Source organism: Lissotriton vulgaris, chromosome 2_1, assembly GCF_964263255.1.
Source record: "Lissotriton vulgaris chromosome 2_1, aLisVul1.2, whole genome shotgun sequence".
NCBI classification, from domain to species: domain Eukaryota; kingdom Metazoa; phylum Chordata; class Amphibia; order Caudata; family Salamandridae; genus Lissotriton; species Lissotriton vulgaris.
This window is the reverse complement of record NC_141687.1, coordinates 754659368-754682461: the sequence shown is the minus strand read 5'-3', so window position 1 is coordinate 754682461 and position 23094 is coordinate 754659368. Positions and strand designations below refer to the sequence as shown.

The following is a 23094-nucleotide window of genomic DNA, read 5'->3' as shown; positions in this document are numbered from 1 at the left end:
GCGCTTCACCTCCAAAAGAGGCTTGATCATATATATATATATATATATATATATATATATATATATATATATATATATATATATATTTGACGTATAGGTGCGTTTAGTCAGCCACTTATTGTATTGGCCAGTTGTTGTGTCATTTACATTTTCTTCTGCCCCCGACAGCATACAGCATGGGACAGTGGGGTCAGCCTATTTCAGCCATTGGCTAACTTTACTGGGAGTGACAGGATTCTGCTCTTTCACAAGGAGCACATCAGCAAAGTAGTTCCCCTTAATGCCAGGAACTACACTGGCAATCTGTGCTTTTTTAAACAAAAAAATCCTTTTGATTTTTGCCAATATTGTCTTAGCTATTTGCAAGTGTCCGGCATCTAACCAATTAAAAAAAACTGAGAAAGTAAAATGGGGATTGACAAAGCCAGTGGGCTGGCAGCCAGCCGACATATTGGCTTCACCAATATTTGTGTTTTTCTTGTTGAGATCATGTAGGACAGAGCAGGAAAAATTACTTGTCTTAAAGTGCAAGCAATAATCTTGGAATGTTGCTAGCAGGGTGCATTCTTCATCAAAATGTGAGAGGGCCTGTGAATGAATCAGTGACCTGAAGTCTCCAATGTGGATGAGTGAACTAATTAAGAACAAGCCATGTTTCAAAAACTGTATGCATGAGCTGGAGATGTTGAGTTTGAGGAAAAATATAGGTGTTGAGGATGAAGGGCAAATATTTTATGAAGCAGAGTCTTAGATGAGAGAGTTCATTTCAGTCCTGACAGTGTATGAGATACTCATGTACAGAACTAAGGGCCTTATTTGGTTTTTGGTGGATGGGTTTCTCCATCACAACAGTGATGGATATCCTGTCCTCCGAAATATAAATCCCATTATATCCTATGGGATTTATATTTTAGGAGATGGGATATCCATCACAATAGTGATGGAGTAACCCGTCCACCAAGATCGTAATCAGGCTCTCAATCCAGTTTTGGCTGAATGGCAATATTTTTATGTAGGACATTAAGTTGCAGTTTCAGTTTATGGATGCCATAAACAGAGAGGGCAGCAACTGTAAATTTGCCAGTGTGAAGATTGGTATCATCTGCATTTCATCAAATTGTGCTTTATGGGCCCCATACTAGCGACCTGGCTGTGAGTTTTAATGTGGCTGTGTTTTTTCCATCTTATTTTCTTAAAAGGAAACGTGGGTGTGCGGTCTTCTGTTTCAAAAGTATGATGGTAAAAGAAGAGCCTGGACTTCTTCAGCAAGCTCTCTAATGTGAAAGATTTCAGTGATCGAGGCAAGAGATTTAGGTCAAGGAGGCAGAGATGAATTTTAAAAGTACAGGGATGATCAATAAAAAAATACTTTTGTTGTTTGAACATGAATGAGGAAGTATAATATTTTGGAACTAGAAACATTTCAATTGTTGTTTTGAAGTATTGGGTGGTTTCAAGTAGTTATTTAAGTTAAAGCCCACATACAATGATTGTCATTTACCAAATTGTTCAGGGTTGGGGGCTATTGTATTATAATGATAGGTGTGCATTTTGAAGGTGGTACAGCTAATGGTTTGGGATTTCACTTTCAAGAAGAGGGTTTTATGAGATTTGTGATTTTTATGGAATCATTTTTTGCCAGAGGTGGAAGACAGTTACTTCTTTACTGGGGCAAATTCCTGAGTGTACCATGAGACTGTGTTAATGGATTATACAGTTCATTGTTATGAGGGTCATGATATTGGCAGTGGTTAGAGTCAACCCATTGTAGTTGGTGGATTTCCTGTGAAATCCAGTTGAGTCTAGTGAGAGATAAGTCAGAGGTGTTGAGAGAAAGTGAATTTGAATATTGCATGAAGGATGTGAGTCATCCCTTGGAGTATGACTGTAAATGGGCTGATCTGGAGTCCATTTGCAGGAGTTTGTGCACCGTGATTATGTGTTTTGTGGCTGATTACAAAAACTTTGTTTTAGGTGTGAGGCTAGGCAGAGTGTGTTTTTATAAGAATAATATATTTAACAGTTCCAGAATCTATTGAAATGCCCATGAAAACCACTACACCAGAGAGACATGATTAAGCCATTCGGCTGGTCTGTGAATTGTATGGCAAAACTAGGATTGTGTATGCTGAAAAATAAATTATTTTTGGAAGGTGCAATAGTGCCACATTCTGTTTGTATATGAGGCCTACATCATAGTGAAATGATATATCATTTTTTTCTATAACAATGTACCTAAGCTGTGGCCCACAGGCAAATCGTCTCCCGCCTATACTATGCCATTGCAGACGGCTTCTCTCATCCCCATTTTTTTTGTTTAAATCGTTTTTATTAACCTTTTTGTTTGTTTTTGCACATTTATCAATAAAGTATACTGTCAGAGCAGCACTCATGTAACAGTTGGAAAAGGAGAGAAAATTATTTGCCAGCGGATAGGCACACTTCTGACTAATAGCAACATGAAAATGGAAATTCAGGGTATATTGAGTACATCAAAGCTTGTGGCAATATCTCAAGAGGGACAGAATGGTGCTGACAAATCACAGCATCAGGTAGCATGTGAGTAATGCCGGAGCAGTGCATATCAAATACAACCGGGGGTATAGGTCACAACAAAATGAGGACAACAAAAGCGAAGGAAGGGTAGTGGAGAGTCGCTCAAGAACTGCTGCTGCATCCAAATTAGCTGGGGGGCCTCAAACACCAACAAGACTCAGTGACAGTGGGGCTCTGAAGCAGAGGGGCAGTGGCAGCTCGGGTGTTGGCATTAGTCTGCATTCACGCCAGTGGGGGATGTACCCTGAGTGATAATCCTCTGTTATGCAATTGGGGTCCCTGTGTCAGTGTCTGCCCGAGAGTTTGGAGACCATTGCATCCCATTGAGGTGCCAGGGGGAACATACGAATGCCAAGCAGGTCCTCTCTGCGTAGAGCTGCACCTTCGGCTTTCGCCCAGTTAAGCAGAGATTGGTACCAAGCAAGTGGGTGGGGCAACAGGGGGGATTTTCATCACTTGGTGATCAAGCGCTTGGCTGTTATTAGGCCTAGGTCTAGAAACCGTGTGGCAGCTCTATATTTCCTATTTCTGCTGGAGAGGTGCAAATCATGGGCTTCCCAGGTTGGGGAATGGTGCAGGAGGTGCACCTTGTGAGGGTAGCCATAAGCATGTTCCAATAGTCATTCAGGACCGAGCAACCCCAAAGCATATGAAGCAAGTCGGCATCTAATTGCCGGCAAAGGGGACAAGCCGCATCTATGTGGAGGAAGTACCTGTTGATTTGGGCTGGGGTAAGGTAGGCCTGATTCAGTAAGAAAAATTGTATCTGCTTGAATCGCTGATTCCGAGGGATGCGGATCGGACTGCCTCGGGCAGTCATCCATTCCCTATCTGTAAACACCCTTCCCAGGGTCCCCTCCCATTGAAGTTGAAGTCGGGTGAGATTTGCTTCTGTGTGTTGTCAAAGTGAAGATGCAAATCAGAGCTTGAGATGTCTCCCAATCCCCATCACATGAAGGTAATGCGAAGTGTTGTGTGTGGTAGGTACCTGAGCAAGTGCACCCCATTTAGACGCTAACAAAGCTATGAGTGTTCTGTGTAATAGGAACTGTCCAGGATGTAGATTCTCCTCTGCTATGAGTTCCTGGAATAGAATAAGAGTACCCTCTTAAAAAAGGTCCCCTACATCTTGTATCCCTTCCGAGGCCCAGTGGTGTAACTCAGCCGCCGTTATGTAGGCGTCCCCCCCATGGAGTTCCAAACAGGGGGATGGCGGGTGCGTATGAGACGGTGGTTCTAGTGAGGAAAAGGCACCTAAGGAAGCATGTGTGGGCTACAGTGAGGAGTAAAATATCAGGGGTCGAAGTGTGGAGAAAGGATGGAAAATCTGTTAAAGGGTTTTCACAGTAGCGGACGCTGCAGAGAGGCCGTGTCCAGTAATTAACGGCAGGACATCCCCCTGGCGATCCATTGCAGCTGGGAGGCCAGGTAATAATGTTCGAAAATGGGTACAGCGAGGCCTCCCAGCTCAGTAGGCAGATAAAGCTTTCCCATGGATACTCTGTGGCGTGATGTCCCCCATATGAAATCCCACACTACCCTTTCCCATTGCTTGAAGAAGGGAGGGGAGATGATGAGGGATAAAGTAGCAAAGTAATAGAGAAGGCGGGGGAGAACCACCCTTTTTACCAGGGCGATTCTACCAGAGATCGCCATTGGGAGAGTGTTCCAGAAACCCATCTGAGATCGAATTGCTGTGGCAGCTCGGACAACATTCCCATCAAACAGGTCAGCTTTGGTGCAATCAAACCGGGCCAAATAGCGAAAATGGACGATGCACCAGGCCACAGGCCTCTCCCCGAGCGTGTAGCCTGGATCAGGAGTATCCCTTAAGAACGGAGAAAGTATGGATTTTGTTGGGTTAGCTCGTAGCCTAGAGGCACGTGGTAAATGACTAAGGGCTCGATCAAGGGAAGGGGGAATTTCATGAAGGTCCCAAGCATATAGAAGCAGGTCATCTGCGTAGAGTGAAATGGTGGGTATGCCATCGCCTGGCTCAAACCCCATATCAACGAATGCGCGGCTATGGGCCGCCAGCTGCTCCATCGCCAGCGCAAATAATAGCAGGGACAACGGGCATCCCTGTCGAGTCCCACGTCATATCCGAATCGGATCTGAAATATATGGGCCTGTCCGAACCCGAACCGACGGATTACGATATAACAGTTGCACTAAGCCGAAGAAGTAAGGACCAACCCCAAAACGAACTAGGGCAGCAAAAAGGAAGTTCCAGGCCAGCTAATCGAAGGCCTTCTCAAGGTCTAATACCATGCATCCGGAGCGCGGCCAGGAGGTCGGGGCATATTCTGCCACACAAAAGTATTGGCGTAAGTTTTCAGAGCTGTATTATGCCGCGGAACAAAGCCATTCTGGTCAAAGTGTACTAGATCAGGGACCAGCGGGGCTAGCCGGTTGGCCAAGACTTTTGCCAAGATCTTAGAATCCGAGTTCAATATTGTAATCAGCCGATAGGAGCCCGGAGATGCAGGGTCCTTACAAGGTTTCAGCAAAGACACCACATTAGCGGTATGCATGGTTGGGGGCAGAGTCACTTCCGAGATTGCATCCATGCATCCAGATACATCGAGCGTCGGTGCAGCACCAAATGTTACGTGTAGGTTTTGAAAAACTCCGTTGGGAGGCCTTCCGGCCCCGCAGTTTTACCAGAGGACAAGGAATGCAGTGCGTCTCGTATTTTGTCTTCAGCCAGAGGAGAGTCCAGCTCCAATGACTGGTCTATTGTTAGAGTGGGCAACTCCACCATGTCTAAGAAGGATCCCACATCTTGGGCATTGCCCGTCAGGAGGGCCTCATATAAGCGAGTGTAGTGTTCAGTCACCAGTGTGTGAATGTCTCTCTGTGTGCTGCGCTCTCGACAAATGTCGTCGAGTACGAAATGTATGGGGCATTGGGGATGTTCATGTCTAATCCAATAGACCAGTAGTCTCCCGGCTTTGTCCGCGGCCGAGTGCGAGTGGATCGAATGCGCCAAATAGTTATGGCACCGCAGTCAGTCCAGAAGTGCCTCCCGTTTGGCATGGGCAGCAACGAGGCGCTGTTGTCGCGCTGGGTTGGTGAAAACTTGCCACTCGACTAAGAGCAGCCGTCCCTCAATGTAAGCCAGTGAGGTGTCCAATTGTCTGCAAATACTCCTAGTGTGTCCCAGACAATGACCCCTAACCACCACCTTAAAGGCCTCCCATTCAGTGAGGCCGAGTGCGTGGAACATGTATTAAGCTAGCTATCGCTGATTCCAGCTAGCTTCGGAAGAGGGGGTCCTCCAGAGCCACTGTCTGCCGGCGCCAGGTCAGAACGGGTGAGAGTGGAGCCTCCCAGGTCAGGTGCATTGCCAAGGGGTTATGATCAGAGTGTGTCCAACCAAGATAATCAGTCGTTTATATCAAGGGGAGTGGGGCTGCGGATATAAGTATACGGTTGAGGCGCACATGTAACTTATGGACCGGGGAATAGAAGGAGTATACTCTGGAGTGAGGATGAGTGAGGATGCCAAACATCCGAAAGAACCCAGTTACCCAGCAATGCGTTTAACACCATCGCTGCTAGAGATATTTTGCTCCTGTGCTGGGATTTTCAAAAGTCCATTGTGTATGACGAGCTGGGCTCGTCATCAGCCTGGTAGGAGGCTACTTCATGACGAGCCCAGCTCGTCATGAGCCTGGAAGGGGTTAAAAGGCGAGCATTAGAGGAAGCTGTAGTACTAGTGAGAGAAGGGAAAGGAGCGATCAAGGGATATGTCGAGAACAGCATTAAAATCAGTTCCAGGAGCCACGCGACGTCACTCCACCGGAGCAATATCTCTGAGAGATCACTCAGAAAGGCGCCCTGGACAACATTGGGGGCATATAAGGAACCTAGCAAAATCGTTTGGCCTTTCAGTCTGCCACTTATCAGGAGGTACTGCCCCACTGGGTCTGTCAGGACTTCCTTCTCATCCCACGGGACCCCTGCCTTAACCCATATCATCCCCCCTCTAGCCATGGACGAATAGTTGGTACTGTATATCTGGCCACGCCAACGTCTGCGTAAGCGGGTAGCTTCAACGGCTGCCAGGTGAATCTCCTGTAAAAACGCAACACTCATCTTGTGTCGTTGCAAATAGGGGTGAATGGTGTATTGCTTAGAAGGTGTTTGGATGCCCTTGACATTCCAAATTAGGACGTTAAGGACAGTCATTGAGGCAAGTGAGATCAGTGTGTCATACCTGGGTGGTGTGGGGCCCTCATGCGGTGGACCCCCTTGGATGGGAAGGACTGGTCTGTAGGGGTGGCGACTCATACAGGGGGAAAAAAGTATGAAGGTGGGGCAGCAGGAAATCTTGCAACAGGAAAAGAGCAGAACCCCAACATGAGCAACTGCCCAAACAATCACACCAAACCATGGCTACGGAACTAGTGTCGCTGTATACAGTAGCGGCTCCTCGAGGGAGTGCTGCGGGGCAGTGAGACGGGGCAGGGGCAGGGCAGGGGCGGGGCAGGGCTGGGGTAGTAAACTCTGGCATGCAGCTGAACTGAGTTAAATAAATAAATAAATAAAACAAATTACATTGCGTGCGCTGCAACTCCAAATGGCGATGCAGCTCATGCAATGTAATTCGTTTTCTTATTTATTTTTGAACTTAACTCCGTTTGACCATATGCCAGAGTTTACTAGCCCCCACCCTGACCCTCCTCGTCCCGCCCACCACCCGCAGCACTCCCTCAGGAGCCGCCACAGGCTGTATAACTTCGGGGGAAAATAGGCCAGTGAGAGAGAGGAGTCAGTGTAAAGACCGTCCATTTCAATTACCCAAGAAAGCAGGAGATAGAGCATCGCAACAGTACAAAAAGAAACGTGCTCTGAAGCACTATGGTGTTCTAATATGTATACAATCAAAAGTCAAATAATGCCTTCTGCAGTTTGTGGGGTGACACCCCGAAGCGGGGGAAAGTCTGCATCCAAGGACCATTCAGGTGTGGATTCAGTGGCTCCGGACTGGGGCAGAGAGGCAGTAGAGACAACCGGGAATGGGGATCCTGGGGACCAGAGGGCCGCCACTGGCTGCAAGGCCCCTTGGAATTCCAATCGGATCTGGTCAGCACTAGGGATGGCTACTGTAGACCCCACGTTCTTGGCTCTTCTCCCCTGTGTCTGGCTCCACTTGGGTGCTCACGGGGTCGGACCTCATCAGTCAATTTAGGCGCCGTCGCCAACCACTGTTCCTCGAGCCAGTCCCATGCCTCCGCGGGGGAGTCAAAATACTCTGTGTTGCCATCTCTAAAGACCCGCAAGCAGTCCGAGAACAGTGAGGAGTAGCGGAGGTCCAGGTCATGGAGTTGTTTTTTACTACAGTGAAGATGACTCGCCTCCATTGCACCTGAGCCGTATAATCTGGAAAGAGGGAAACTGTGACATTTTGTGACTTAAGACTGGGGAGTTTGCTCAATTCCTGTAGAATAGCATTTCTGTCTCTGAAGTTCATGACTCGAAATAAGAAGGGAGTAGGGCGAGCTCCAGCAGGGGGGCTGCTAGCTGGTATTCGATGGGCCTGTTCTACCACGTATTGCGAGGAGAGCGATCCGGTGGGCATGATCTCTTTCATCCAGGCTTCCGTAAAGGTCTCCGGGTTCCGTTCCTCCGCCCCTTCAGGGAGATTAACCACATGCACATTATTCCAGCGGGAACGGCCCTCTGCCTTCTCCTCCAGGGTGCAGACCCGGTCCAATAGATCCTGAAGAGCGGAGGGGCAATTTCAGGATCGGGGTTGAAGGTCTGCCAGTGTGGCCTCTGCGTCGTGAACCCAGTCCGAGAGTTTGTGTTGGTCAGCCCGGTGGAGCGTAAAATCCGAGGTGATAGTGTCCATCTGGTTTTCCAAGGAGGTGTGGGTCAAGTTCAGGACGTTGCTGATCCATTCAACCACCGCCAGTACAGAGTCCAGCTTGGTGGCAGTGTCAGGCTGACCCATCGCAGCTGCTGATCCAGGGGTCATGAGCAATGCCCCAGCCTGGCCACCAAGGGGCACATCACGGGGGATGGTGTTACACAGGTGGCACATGATGATCTTCTGAGCACTTCTCATAGGGAGCAAGGCAGGGATGTGAAACCACCGTGGCTTCCCAGTGTAGTGGTCGTGTCGGTGGTTAAGTTCGATCACTCTGCAAGGTGGTTTTGTTCCAACCGCGATGTGCCCCACCGTCACTTCCGTGGCTACAGGGTCCCACTGGATGGCCAGACTTCCCCCACAGGGGCCACAGAGTGCACAACAGATAGAGAAAGTGAGGGAAACCCCTGGCACTTGTAGATAGGTAATACCACAGCTTAGAATCTGGCTACAGGAAGACTCACCAAGAGCTGTCTGCGGCCGCTTCAGTTGAGAGACCCCTAAGGTAGTTCTGTGCAGAGCATGCACGTCTGCCAGGCAGTTTCCTAGCCGACAGCCCACAAAGAGTGCTTAGGTGAGGCACACTAGGCCCGGCCAGACCCCCGTGGCTCCCACCTACAGGGCGGGCCCAGACGGCGGCACCACACGACCCCTCGCCACAACGAATACTCCGTCAGGGGCGGGAGCAGGAGAATGCGAAGGTTTGAAGGGAATAGGGCCGCCCCACTTCCACTCAGCTCGCCGCCAGTTGTATACATCGTGGCGCACTCCCAATGCCACACCAAGGCTCCAGAACACAGAAAGGGGCCACAGCAGACAGCACAGCCGGCGAACCGCCCCCGCCCGGGGGAAGGAGTATGCAACACCTGCAGGTCATCAGTATTGGTGCGGAGAGAGCAGGGCCATCCCTTGGTCCCTGCAGCTGCTGCAGGCGAGGGGCCAGAGGTCCGACCAACCCACGTGGCTATCTCCCTCATGGCAGCCGCCGTGACCCTCTCAGGTGCATCTGTACAAAGAGTCTATGTGAGGAGCTGGTTCGCCAGCCTGTCTGGACTAACAGGGCACACAGCGAATTCCAGTGGGGGCCCTGGGCCTGACCGACCCCCGAGGCCTCCCACCACAGAAGAAGTAACCTGGTCCACCAGCTCGTTCAGAACGCCACTCCACGTGCCGTGCTCCGGTGGGGGCCCTAGGCCCGACCGATCCCCGAGGTCCCCCACCACAGAGGAGATAATCTGGCCCACTGGCCCGTCAGGACTACCACCCTACACGCTGTGCTCTGGTGGGGGCCCTAGTCCTGACTGACCCCTGAGGTCCCCCACCTCAGAAAAGATGACTTGGCCAACTGGCCGTCCGGAATTTCTCCCCACTCACTGTGCTCCGAAAGGGGGCCCTAGGTCCGACTGACCCCCAAAGCCCCACGTCCCCAGGCAGATGCTGCAGCTAAATTTGCCTGGCCTACCTTGGCAGCAGAGACCTCTCCGGGCATCCCCAGACAGCAGGCAGCAGAGGCCTCCACAGCAGGGGCCCAGCCCCTCATGGTAGGCACTCCCCGCAGGCAGCCGGAGGGGTGCCTCTGTTGCCTTTCAGGGCCGCACCGCACTTGCCTCTGCCGCGCCGAGTCAGGGGGCAGCATAGAGCGGTGGTCCCGGAACTAGCACCTGGACCACCGCAGCAGCAGTTCAAGGAGCCGGGCCGCTCTGCAGCGGCCTACCATGCAGCCTGGGCCGGGCTTTTGCGGCTCTGCGGGCCGCACCATCCACAGCTGCCGCAAACAGCCTCCAGGGTCCGGATGACCCTCACCAGGTACGGCAGGTATGCACAGGCATGGGGTATGCCTGGTAAGGCCAGGAAATTCGCCTTTCCCCAGGATGCCCAGGATAATGAAGGGATTCAGCCCAGAGCATTAGTAAGATGCGTCCGACATCTTTGGCGCCTGGACACGCCCCCCTTCTCTTATCCCCTTTCAAGTGGTCTTTAATACAACTGCCTGACAGAGTCTTCTCCTCATGGAAATGTAAACACAACTTCAATCCTGAGGGAATCCCACTAACTCGATATTTAATCCAGAATTAAGTTCAATATCGGATGCTTCGCCCAACAGGCCATTCATAGCAAATCCACTCCTTACCTTGCAGCTCTTCTCTCCATCTGTGGTGGAGAGTGATGACTTTAGATCAAGAAACTTCAGCTTCAAAGAGTTATTCAGCTCTAAACCATCTTTCTTTGGAGCCGCGACTAGCTTCAGGGACCCACTTCCATTGTCAACCAGAATCCAATCTGACACACTCATCTTCAGGAAAGTTTTAAAAACTCACCTATTCCACAATAACTTCAACTAACCCCTTCAATCACCACTGTTGGTCACCTCCTCTGCCCTTTCTATTATTAGTCTGCTCTCATCATTCTCTACTCCCTGTAATTGTTACTAGTTATTCTCTGTATTAAGTGTACTTATGCCTTTTGGTAAAGCAGCACAATAGAAAATGGCAAACAAATAACAAAAAGTAAATAATTGCACACCTTCTTATTCACAATTTAAAAAAATAATGTATTAAGTATTCCTACACTCTTTGCTCATTTTGCAAAGGATCAATTTGGAGGTAAGTTAGTTGCTACAGGTAAGTTTAGGAAATGCATGTTTGAGGCGTTGTGAATACTCAAACTATTATTTATTTGTGGGTGTGCATTCATTTTGCAGAGCATGTGCTTAGTCACTACTTTGAATCGTCCTAATTAAAGTCCGTTTTTGCAAGCTCATTCAGATCAATGCATGCATTGCCTTAATTGCACACACATAGAGTTGACTCAATATTTTGTCAGTGTATATTTGTATGACTCATGACAAGTATGAATGCATATAATATGACTTTTTCCTGGGGTAAATGTTTCTTAGACTTGGAAAACGGTTTGAGAATTGGGAAAAATTAGTAGGCATAAAGAATAGTCTAGAAATATAAAAGTTGGCTTTAGACAAGGACTGTTGGGCTAATATGTAAATTTCATTCCTGCCTGCTTTCTACTCTCAATCCCTCCATGGCCGCTGTTCAAACTTGCTGCAAGAATGTAATGTAAATAGTTACTCACAAGTTTTGCAGCAACCTTCTAGGAAGGATACGATATATCCACCAACCTGTTAAAGGAATTTTAAAAACAAAATTAAAAGTGATCAATGAAAGTGTTGATACATGTTGGTGTAAAAATGTATTAACAAGCAGAAAAATTTCCTGAAGCACATGCAACACTGCACGTATTTTCCAAAACTTTATTGCTGTTAACAAGACAATGATTCATAGACCAAAATAAGCATCTCAATTTGCCGCATATGTAAGCGTATGTTTTAAAAACAGTAGGATATGTCCTTTTGTTTTAATATATTACACACAAGCCATTTCCTCAGCATTCATGAATCTATTTTGCAGTGTGATTCATACACATTTGCATGACCTAACTTGAAAACGGCCTTTTACTCACTCAAATTAACACATTTTGGAAAATAGATTTTCCATCTACAGTACATCCATTTTGTTTGTTATCCAACAAATTGGAACCGTGACAGAAAACCACAATATTTCGTTGCAAGAGTAGACACAACACCGAGAGCTTTGTATTAACTCACCAGGAACCTGTTTTCAGTTTAGAAGCTACACAATTATGGTGCTCAGAGATAGAATGACTCAAAAATATATTTGGCTTTATACTAGATCAAGAAAAACAATAAATCAGAATTCATAATATTTGGGAAGAATCCATTAGATATACAAACTACTGCATGTAAAATCAAAGGAAAACAAAATAATAGGAACTAACTTTTGAGAATCAAGATAATGGAAAACCCAATTTGTGTAAAACCCTATAAATAGAAGTACCGTTCTTGTGAAAATAGTAAGACAAATCCAGAGAACAGTTGAAAATTAAAAAAACGAAATTACTACCAAATATTTGAGGACCTCATAGCAAATCCTTCTTAGGGGACATTATTTTCAAATTATGCTAGAAATGAGTGAGATTTGAGATGCACCTCTCACAAAGAAAAATATTAAAGAATGAGAAGTAAGATAAGGTAGGGATGGAGAAGTATGGCAAAGGCAAAAGAAGGAAGTGGAAAGAAGACACATGGTGTGGGGGTAATTCTTTGGAGTAGCAATATGAAGAAAATGTGACAAGATGTGGGAATAGAAAGGAGTCAAGTGAAAAGGGACCTAACTAAACCTTACATAAAAACCAACAACGAGAATACATTTTCAAGATGTATGGCATTAACATCTCAAAACGTTTTAAATTCAATTTTGAAAAACAAGATATTTTTGGAATTGGTTTCTGCCAGATGATGAATGTCATTCAACTTTAATATTTTTATTAAAATCTTTAGAAGATATGGTTTCTTAGAATTCGTATTTTACGATTCATTTCAAGAAAATCACATATAAATATGTAAACATATATACACCTTCCCATAATGCACGAATTGTAGGACATACCTGCACTGGGTTTACGAAATACCATTCTTTCCTGGTTAGTTATACAATCGGAACATATGACATACTGGGAAAAGGAAATTCAAACAATGTGGCGTGTCAAGTGAAAAAACTGTTCTCTGTTTCAGAGCTGCATGTCAATGTCATAATCATTGTGCCATTTACTAAAGAAGGTAGCATTATTTGGCAAGATAGTTAACAACATTGTTTAAAGTTTCTTTAATTCTTTTTTTAATTGTTAATTTCTTTAATTCTTTTGAAAAATTGCTAATTTCTTTAATTCTTTTTTTTTTATAACAAAAATGCTTTCTCAATTGTAGAACCTTAGACCACCTTAGACCAGCGGAAAAACCTAATTCGAGAAAAAAAGCTTGAAATCTGAAATTCAAGAAAGTTTAACAAAGTGTTCTGAAATGTTTCTTTTATTCTTCTCTTGAAAATTACCTTAATAATATGTCCTTTATAATGATGTAATGTTTTTCATGTGTCAATTCTAATGTTGTAGATAGGTGGTACGGGGTGGGGTGACTGATAACTAAAACATTATTAGACATAAACACAGTAGCCTAAATATGGTTTGCAAAAATGTTGCTCCAATTGGGTGTAGATTCACTATTATGAACTCCAACTGAGCGATATGTTTGTGAACGATGTTCACAACACTATGGGGCCAATTAGGATGGTGGACGGATCGCCAACGCCATGCAGGCAGTAGCGATCCGTCCGCCATCCTCGCCTGTCCGCCACCTATTTCCCTCCGCCATATTACAATGGCGGGTGGGACCGTGGCGGATGAGAAGACTGTCTGCCGATTTTCCGCGGTCTATAACGCCAGCCATATTAGGATGGGATGAAGGAAATGCCTTTCCGTGGCTGCAATGCCGCCACGAAAAGGCATACGGTCCTTCCTTTGGGGGCCTGTTGCATGCCCCCAGGGTGAAGGGAGGGTAGGGGGTGCACATGGGGGGTACCTATGGTACCCCCCTGCGTTTCAGAATACAACATGGCAGGCACCGTGCGGTGCCTGTCATGTGTGCTTTGAAACGCACAACATGCGGGATGCACCCGGCACTGTGGCGGGTGCATCCTAATTCGAGGCACGGGACATCTGCCCCTGTGGCGGAAGGTCCCGTCCTCTGACAGGATGGAGGACGGACTTTGTCCGTCCGCCATCCTAATTGACCCCTATGTTTTTGACAGATGATACTTAGGCCACAATATTCTAGTACTCTATGACACTCTAGAAAGTCAATACATCTCAAAAAGTGCATATTCAGTTATACTTGCCCTATGAAGTTGCACGGATGTCTTCTAATTCATTAGATACCTTTATTACAGACTAATCCTGATTATTAAGAAATTATTTAACATTCAAACAAGTAGTATGTATAAGGATTTGAAAAATCTCTTACAAGAACAGTATTAGATGTTATGGATTGCCCAGCTACAATATCTTAATTACTTCCTTCAGTTGTTTGATTTTTCCTCTTATAACCACCAGTGGAAAAAACATGTTTATGGTTTACTTGAATGCCTTAAAGAAATAGCAGAATATTAGCAAGGCAATGTTTTCAACAGATTTAAATACTATGGGGATAAAAGAAGGGCATAATAAAGAAATGTTTTTGGACCACTAATGTAGGCAGCATTTTTCCCCAGTTATAAAATTGCTGAGTCTTTTATAATAAATAGTGGTATATTGTGCAATGCTAATGAAATATGAGATGTATTTAATTTATCAAAAATCCTAATGACTGTATTTAAAACAAAACTTTTTTACTGCTATGGAAGTGCAAAGTAACTTTTAAATTTCAAATGTGTTTGTTTCAGTAGAACTAATATGCCTTTTGGACGTATGTATTTGTTACTTGTTAAGGAGCAGACATTTATACAATGTTTATACTATGTAGAAAATAACTCAATGCCACATGCAAGTAATATGTTTCAACTGAGTGTATATGATAATATCAATAACTAATAGCTAAATAAGAAATCTAAACAACAAAGTTGATCATGGATATCCTGGGAATTTTTCCATTACATCAAAGCAATGCATTTAACTATTTGAAATGCTTGAGAGTAGATGCTAATGTACAAGCTTGTTCCAATTGATAAGATGCACAATCAATTGCTTTTGTTGTATAATTAGCTATGGAGCATCTGAATATTCAAAGTCACTGTCTTTCTTTGTCCTTAAAAAATAGTAGTTCATCAAGATATTATTAATAATTAGTCCAGCAAATAAACAGATATTTGAAGGGGTATATCACTAGTTTAAATTAATATTGAGATCCGAAGACCGACATTCAGGTGAGTCCCAGTGACTGTTTGCAAATATTTTCAAAAAGTATGACTAATCTTTTCTTTATTAAATGACTCCAGAAGACCTACATTGTATCAAATTATTAAAAGATTTAAAAAAAGAATGAGAGTTTACAATATGATTTTATTTTGTTATAGTAAAAATCCTTGGGTGATCCTGCTTCATGACGTTTTTTTAAGTGGCACTGAAATCAACTGCATAAAAGTGATTTTTCATGAGAAAACTGAGCAAAACATACTAATGGCAAGAAAACACTGCCAAGGAAAATTCACCTGCCAGAATTTTGTGGGAACATCGTCATGAAATAAACTTTTTTTGATGGAAAAGATTCACTTCCGGGTGATGTAGTGTGAAGCACCCAAACTTCACACTTTATGAAGTGAAAATGTGTACTTTGCACAACATTACCTGAAAAGTTATAAATTACAAATTATATTGACCAAACTAAAATTATTAAGGCATAAAAGCTGACATTTTTCAACATGCTTGAAGCTTCAATCGAATCATCAGATTTTTAGGAGGAATCTTAAAACCTGGCTGTTTCCAGCCCTTTAGGCCTCACTCATGTGTGCCCTTTCCACCTACACTCCTCAGCTCCAAGACGCCTCGGCATTTGAGCGCTTTATAAGCATTTAAACATAAACATAAACATAAAAGTAATTGACTGATAGAGTGACCTGAATCAAAATTTGAGGAACTTGGTAAATGAATAGATGACTATGCTTTTGAATATCCTGCCCCCTAGTCAAACCTAAATAAGACGTTGGTCCAAACTCATCTCGCTCAATAAATTATGTTTAATCAATCCTAATATATTTAGTGAACTAACAGTCTCTATCATTATAAAGAATGATACAACAAAAGTGACATGTTGGAGCCATAGCTTAATGATTACTTTCCTTTTCAAAACTGTAAGAAAATCTGTAAATTATTTGTTGCCTTTTCGTTCTGTGGGCTACATTCAGGCCTCTTGTTTCTAAGTCATGTTGTGTTATGAATTGCCTGTGAACATTTACATTAAGCAAATACAGCATTTTGTCTATTAGTAGAAACAGATTTTTCTTGTGAGACACTGACCTTAATACATTCAGTTTCATTAAAAGGAGGGCAGCTGATGGAAGATGTAACTAAAACTGGTCCTACAGCTGTATTTGTACAGTCATACCTGACACAATTAGAAATCCAAGAGTCACCAGGCTATAAAAACAAGAAAAAGAAATAATGTTAGAAATTCAAAAAACTAAAAGTATTTACTTTTTGCATTGAGTAGATCCTTCTTTCATTTCTGCGTATTCATTTGAAAGGCGGCCTCTTGCTATATAAAAGCTGGTTATAGTTTATGGAAAATATTAGAATTTCCATGGTGCAAGACAGCTTGAAAGTGTTGACCATCTCATTAATGTTTGCATTCAAAGTGATTTCTGACTTATACAGAAATAAGAACAATGCCTATCTCTGGTCAATATAAATGATCCATTAGGGCTTCATCTGACTCTATATCCCTTGTCTCCTAATCCATGAAAACTGAACGTTGACATGTTCCTGAAAGCTGATATTCACAATTCAACAACAAAAGATGTTCAACAACAAAGAAGTTTATAACTTGGGATTGCTGTTTCATAGAAAGGAGTGATTCTAAAGCTTGCTATACAGGCATCACGACAATATTATGACACCAACAAAGATTGTACCTAGGGCTCTGCAATGAAGACAGGAGTCCAGCCTACTATTAAACCTTAGTGGGGAGACTGGTACCCTGAATTTCAACCACCATCAGATGACAAGAGTAGGACATTTCTTATTACTACCAAGACATTACGGCCAGGAGGAGGAGACAAAAGCCCAGTAGACCAGAGACACACAACAGAACATAGAAGCATGGCCGAGAGACGGAATGCTAACCTTGATAACCAATTGACCAGAAAAGGCAGAAAATAACACCTCATTTTATGATCAGCCAAAATTCTGGGTCAGAATTAAAAATGAATGTGAGTATCATATCAACTGTTAAACAAGGTTATGAAGCAGAGCATTCACATCTGGAGTGGGAATAGACATAGGAGAAGCAAACAATGAGCTTTCTAGACACCCAAGCACAGGCAGTACACATAAACAAGAGTGAAGCAATTACAACTATGACAAATACATCAGGCTCTCCCTGCAGGGATTCTCCAGGGAACAGGCTCTCTTTTCTTATCAGCATGCTATCTGCTAGGACATGCAAAGCACTAGATATCTCTATTCACCACCAAAGGGCTCAGACAAGGTGAAATACTCACTAGAAAATATTCTTTCTGGATCTAAGACGTGTCTAAGTGACTTCTCTCTGAACACATTAATCAATATTAAGCTACGAAAAGGAGAGAGGCAACAAAAAGGTGCTACAGAAAGAAAAGAGGGCAGCGATAATCTGCAGAAGAACCCATCAGCTAACCTTCGCAAAATATGAATCACCACAACTAAGAATCAGACAACATGAAACCTCCATAGGAAAAATGGCTGAAGCAATTACTGGGTGAAAGAAGCGCACAGGGCTAGAGAAAGGGACAATGGACAGACACCATGGAATAAAAAGTGAAAGGAACGAAAAGAAAAGAAACATACAAAAGGGTATTGCAGAAAGCTGATCTATGCCACCGAGTAGAATAAGGTGATTGCAGAAGGTTGATCTCTGCCATAGAGTAGAAAAACAGGGCACTGGAGCCCAGACTAAAAACAGGATACAATGCTATAGGTAACAAAAACAATGCTATAATAAAGAGAAGCAGTGAAACCACTAGGAATTTAGGAGCTAGTGGCAATTTTAACCGGGATCACTAACTTAAGTGGGAATTGGGATAATAGCGACACTAGACACCAGAGCACAATAGAAACCTGATAAATCAATGCATCAGAAACCAAAGGTTACACATGGAAAGAGGAAAGCAAGGAGTGAAGCTGCAGGGAAATGCATGAAGTGCAGATTTTGGGCCCAATTCACAAAGAGCCTTCACACTCATGGTGAAGGCTTCGCACTCTCTGCAGGATCTTTGCACTGCAGGTCCTGCTTGAGTGCAGAAATCCCAGCACGACTATGGAGCCTCTGCCACAAGTGCAGAGGCTCTTTGTGAATCGAGCCCTTAGGCTCTAGTTGGAAGTTTCAGGAAATGCAAAGAATAGTGACTGGATGGAGCACATAAAGCATAGAGAAGCGGTAGGAGCACTGATTGCCTGAAATCAATATCAATGGAGCCAGGGAGAAAGCTTAATCATCAAGCACACATCCTAATAGAAAGCATCAGGTAGCACAACTTTGCCAGCATTTAAAAAACAGGGCAAATAGAAGAATAAGAAATGCCTGCATTTACTGGACTAAGATAAACTCTCAAAAGAGAAAGCTGTAGGTAGAAACAGACTAGAGGAATTTGCACCTGGAAAGCACCAACTGTAGTAATGTTACTTTCTCTCCTTTTGAATCTTGCAAAGTGATTGAGAAGAAGGCTTTTTGGATTTCTGGAGACTGTCATTCTTAGAATGCTGTAATGTTTTGGGTTATCATCAGTACAAGCAAGGGTGCTTCATAACATTTGGCCCTTACAGTACATTGCAGTTTGTATATACCTTGTGTAAGAGTTGTTAAATGTCTGTGGAAATTAGGGGATAGTTCAAGAATGACTGCTGTATATAATTACATACTCTAACTGGTCCACAATTGGGGCCTCATTTGTGGGAGTGCTTTGACTGTCAAAGGATACTGGGTAGTTGAGGACTGTCTGGCCATGCAACGTGAGGCGCAAACTCCGTGAGGCAGAGGAGACCACACAAAGGGGTCGATTACGATTCAGTTCGGATAGGCTCAAAATCAGATTTGGCAAACCCTAATCCGATGTGGAACCCTTGTATCTGACCGAGTTGTACACAGTTCCCAATGGCCGATTACAATGCACGGAAACCAGTAGAGCTGTCCGAATCATTTGGACAGGTTGCGTCTTTCGGAGCCAAATCGTACTGATCTATGGACTCGGTTTCGGGGTGAGCGATTACAATGACCGATTTGGACAGCCTTTTCAAATTGGTTTCTCTGGAACGAATCATCGGCCAAAATCTGTCTTTGTTGGCCCACAGCAGGGCCCCTTCACCCGGGGCCTTTTGAATCAGGCCTGTGAGGGTACCCCAAGAGACCCCCCATTTCCAACCATACACAATGTGGCAGGCACCATGGGGTGCCCGCAACAAGGTGCACGCTTTTCCCCAACCACCCCTTTCATCAATGGAAGCCTGTGTATTTGTTCGCAACACAGGCTCCCTTTGAAATCAATGGGAGGCCTACTAAATCATATCCGGAGGCTTCCAGGTGCATCCAAATTGCTTGGTTGGACTCCCCTGATTCGAGTCGTTCAGAAAGCATTCCGGAACCGATTTGGTAGGAATGCTTTCCAGACAAGATCGTAATTGACCCCAGAGACAGAAAGTGTTTAATCTAGCAATTTACGCAAAAGTTCTCTAAGCCAGGAAACAGAATAGCAACAGATTGCAAAGAAGGAAGATGGCAGTTAGAATAAAACCACAAAGTAAACATATTTGTTTACGCTCTCCAAATGAAAAAATAGGTAATTTCAAGAGTAAACCAGAACCTCTTCACTCATATAATAAGAGACACCATAATACTTGATGTAACACACGTACATTTTTTCCAGTTCCCTAACAAGCACAAGAAATTGTTTGTTACAATTAAATGTGTAAATTATGGCCATGGAGTTCTTCAGATTGAGTATAATACACTGTGCATGACATTAAAACTGGAATGTCATTATATGAGATGTCAATAAGGATTAGTGAATGTTTAACATGTTGATAGCATCAGTCACATATTGCCCGTGATTAAAGCTAGGTGAGTAGGATGACTCACAAATTTATCTGCAGTGGGAAACCATTACCACTCCCGCAAAGGCTCTTGCGGGACAGCAAATGATCTATAATCAATTTTTGACATTCCATCGCAGCCAAAGTCCTAAGTGCCAGTCACTGCCTCCCACAGTATCCATGAATGAGCTGCTGTATCCCTTACTGTCACCACTCCACAGCTGTCCTTACCTGCTCACACCACCCTCCTTCTCGCTCCACCTGAGCTATCCCTTACTGCACCATGGCACCCTGTACCCGCATATTCAAACTGTCTTCTGCTGCCCTGATGCACGCTGGTGCCTTCCAGTCAACTAAACTGTAATTTGCTGCCACCACACCCCGCACATTTGACAATGCATAGTGGAGGTTGCTGGTTGTCAGCAGGGTCTTGTCTCCTGTGCCAAACTCATCATGTGGGCACACCCTGCAGTCCATATCGAAAGAGCATGAGAAATGAGGGCTGGCCACAGGGCCTTCCTTGAAGCCAGGCCGTGCATCCAACCTCCTATGCAGATAACTCTGCTATACACACCTTTGGTTGAGTGCTGTGAGGATTTGCTGAAGTGCCAGGCCCTGCACCCAAAGTAGCATGCAACCAACTTCATCTTTCCACAGCCTTTGATAGGGTTTGCTAATGGACGTGACCGGCATTTGGGTCTCTGCACCAAACAAACCATGCAGCTGCAGAGTCCGGGCTGCATAGCTGCAGATTGAAATAGTCTTTGGGTATCAGCAGAATTGAATAGGATTTGAGGATCCCAGAATGCACCACAGGGTCATTGGCACTTAGACAGGTCCTCTGGTCTCTATATATGTTCCTCAGTCAGCAGACTATGCAAATACATTATCTTTACATTTTGGAAGTCTTGCTGTTTTCTTGGGCCTCCCCACACTAGCCTAGGTTTTCATGAATAGTCAGTCAGGCTCATTGAATCCCAATTGATTTCATGACACACTGTTCAAGTACCACATCAGGTAATTTTGGTCACAACAGAAGCTTTTCTTTCAGGACCAGCTAATAAGAGTACTAAGGTCCTCTTCCCCACCCCAGGTCCATGAGCCCTCTGTAAGGGAATGCAAAGGAGACACCAGTTCAAGAATACAAACATTTGTGATGGACTTACCTGAAATTTTGTGAAAGATTGGAAACTACAGAGGACCAGCTCTTGGTCGTTGGTCCCCACAAATCCACAGGAGGTCAGAGACAAACAGTTCTAAGACAGGGCTGGTAGAGCAAGCACAATGGATGCATGTTCCAATTAAAAGGGGTTTGAACAAGCAAGACACTGCCTGTCAACTTCTTGTGTGCTGTATGACTCCACCCTTGCTAAGTTGACCACATTTTTGGTCATCACATATTTATTATTGTATTTCCTACTTGGTTCATGGTCCCCCATTATCTTATTGTGGTTATTGTTAATCCCTTTTGTATCCTGCTCACTGACTATTTGGGACTGATGCATTACATCTCCTCAGCAGGTCAGCTGACCTCTTCTCCTCAGGGTTCTTCTGCATTCCTCAGTGTTTGCCAGTTCCTATGGGACTCGTTACTGCCTTTCTATTTGAAGCACCCAGTGAGTCTGCTCAGACTTCTGTGTGCTATCCATTGTCAGAAATCTTCATCCAGACCCAAAGTCACTCCTCAGATCTATCTTCTAAGTCTTGTAGGGCTCTCCTGTGATGTATTCATGTAGTCATTTTTACTCAGTCTCACACAATTCATACCTAAACCCTTCTTTCCTCATGCCAGACCTCACTCCTGAGGTAGTTTAGGTACCCTGCCTCTTGAGAATCCGAATCCCTCCCTTCTGCCTTGCAGGAAAGGTGACATTCCTGAAAGCCTACCCCTTAGACAACAAAAAAAAGACTCCTTCACCAAATGGTATGAATTATTGTTTACATTTTTGGGGCAAGAGTATGTCTGTAGATGGTGTGCAAATTAACAGTCAAGATATATACTTGATTAAGCTTCAAAGCCTGCCTAACATCCTTTTGTGATGCAAATATCTCAAAATTTGTACAAACCCACGAAAGTATCCTCTTTTGGGTAAAGTTCTACTTTGGTGTCAACTTTGATGTAGCATGAAGCAAAACCTCATTTGGGAACTCGAATGGAAAACCAAACTTTTGCTGACCCCACTTTTAACTGGACATACCATATATAATCACAAAGGCTGCCCTAATGAGTGTAAAGTATGTAGTATGTAGAGGCAAAGTATGTAAAGGCTGTAGCATTCTAATAAAGGTCTCACAACAAGAACAGGAACTCATTGTGAAAGAAACACCTGTTATAGGTGAGCACATACTGAGACGACAGCAAAGACAGTATCTATAGATCCTAAGGTGAGTGAGACTATGCAATGCCGTTGAAAAGGAGAAACTTTGGAGGGTATTGTATTCAGAATTAGTTCTAATGAGAGCTGATGAAAGCTGATTTGCACACTCCATGAAAAGATGTGTCTGAGACTCATAATCAGGGCTACAAAGTGTGCACTGGATAGTTTGAGAAAATTAACTAGTTGTCTCCCATGATAACTTATGCTTCCATGTTTCTTTCATGGTTCATAGTTGATTCTCAAAGTTACATTGCATTGAAATTGTATTTATATCATGCTTATTACTTCTGCTGAGTGATCTATTTAGATTTCTTCTTTATGTTTGAACATAGTGGCCCCCGAAGACTCAACCGTGGGTCCCGAAATGCATAGGGCATCAATGATCATATGTGGACCACACAGAAGAAGAAAATATTGATTTTTTTATATAGCCATTTGTTATGTAATGAACAGTGTTCAATTGTATCTGTTTGATTACCTAATTGGACATATTTTTCTTTTTATACATGGTTGAGAAATATATATGCATTAAAAAGGAATGTTGATTTGGAAACTAATTCTGATGTAATATAATTTTCTGAATACAGAATGAATATGTAATGTTGTTTTGAATTGTTAACATTTTAGGCTAAACACATT

At 44.0% G+C, this 23094-nt stretch overlaps 1 protein-coding gene across 1 annotated transcript in view; it reads right to left on the bottom strand.

Annotated features, from left to right (window-relative positions):
• OTOG (otogelin) overlaps positions 1–23094 on the bottom strand; it is a 1187449-nt gene that overhangs the window by 44868 nt on the left and 1119487 nt on the right. Inside the window, exons 51-52 of the mRNA XM_086954148.1 lie at positions 16313–16432; positions 11522–11567 (exon numbers count right to left, since the gene is read on the bottom strand). Coding sequence (XP_086810274.1) covers positions 11522–11567; positions 16313–16432 — 166 coding nt within the window. The remainder of the gene's footprint in view (positions 1–11521; positions 11568–16312; positions 16433–23094) is intronic.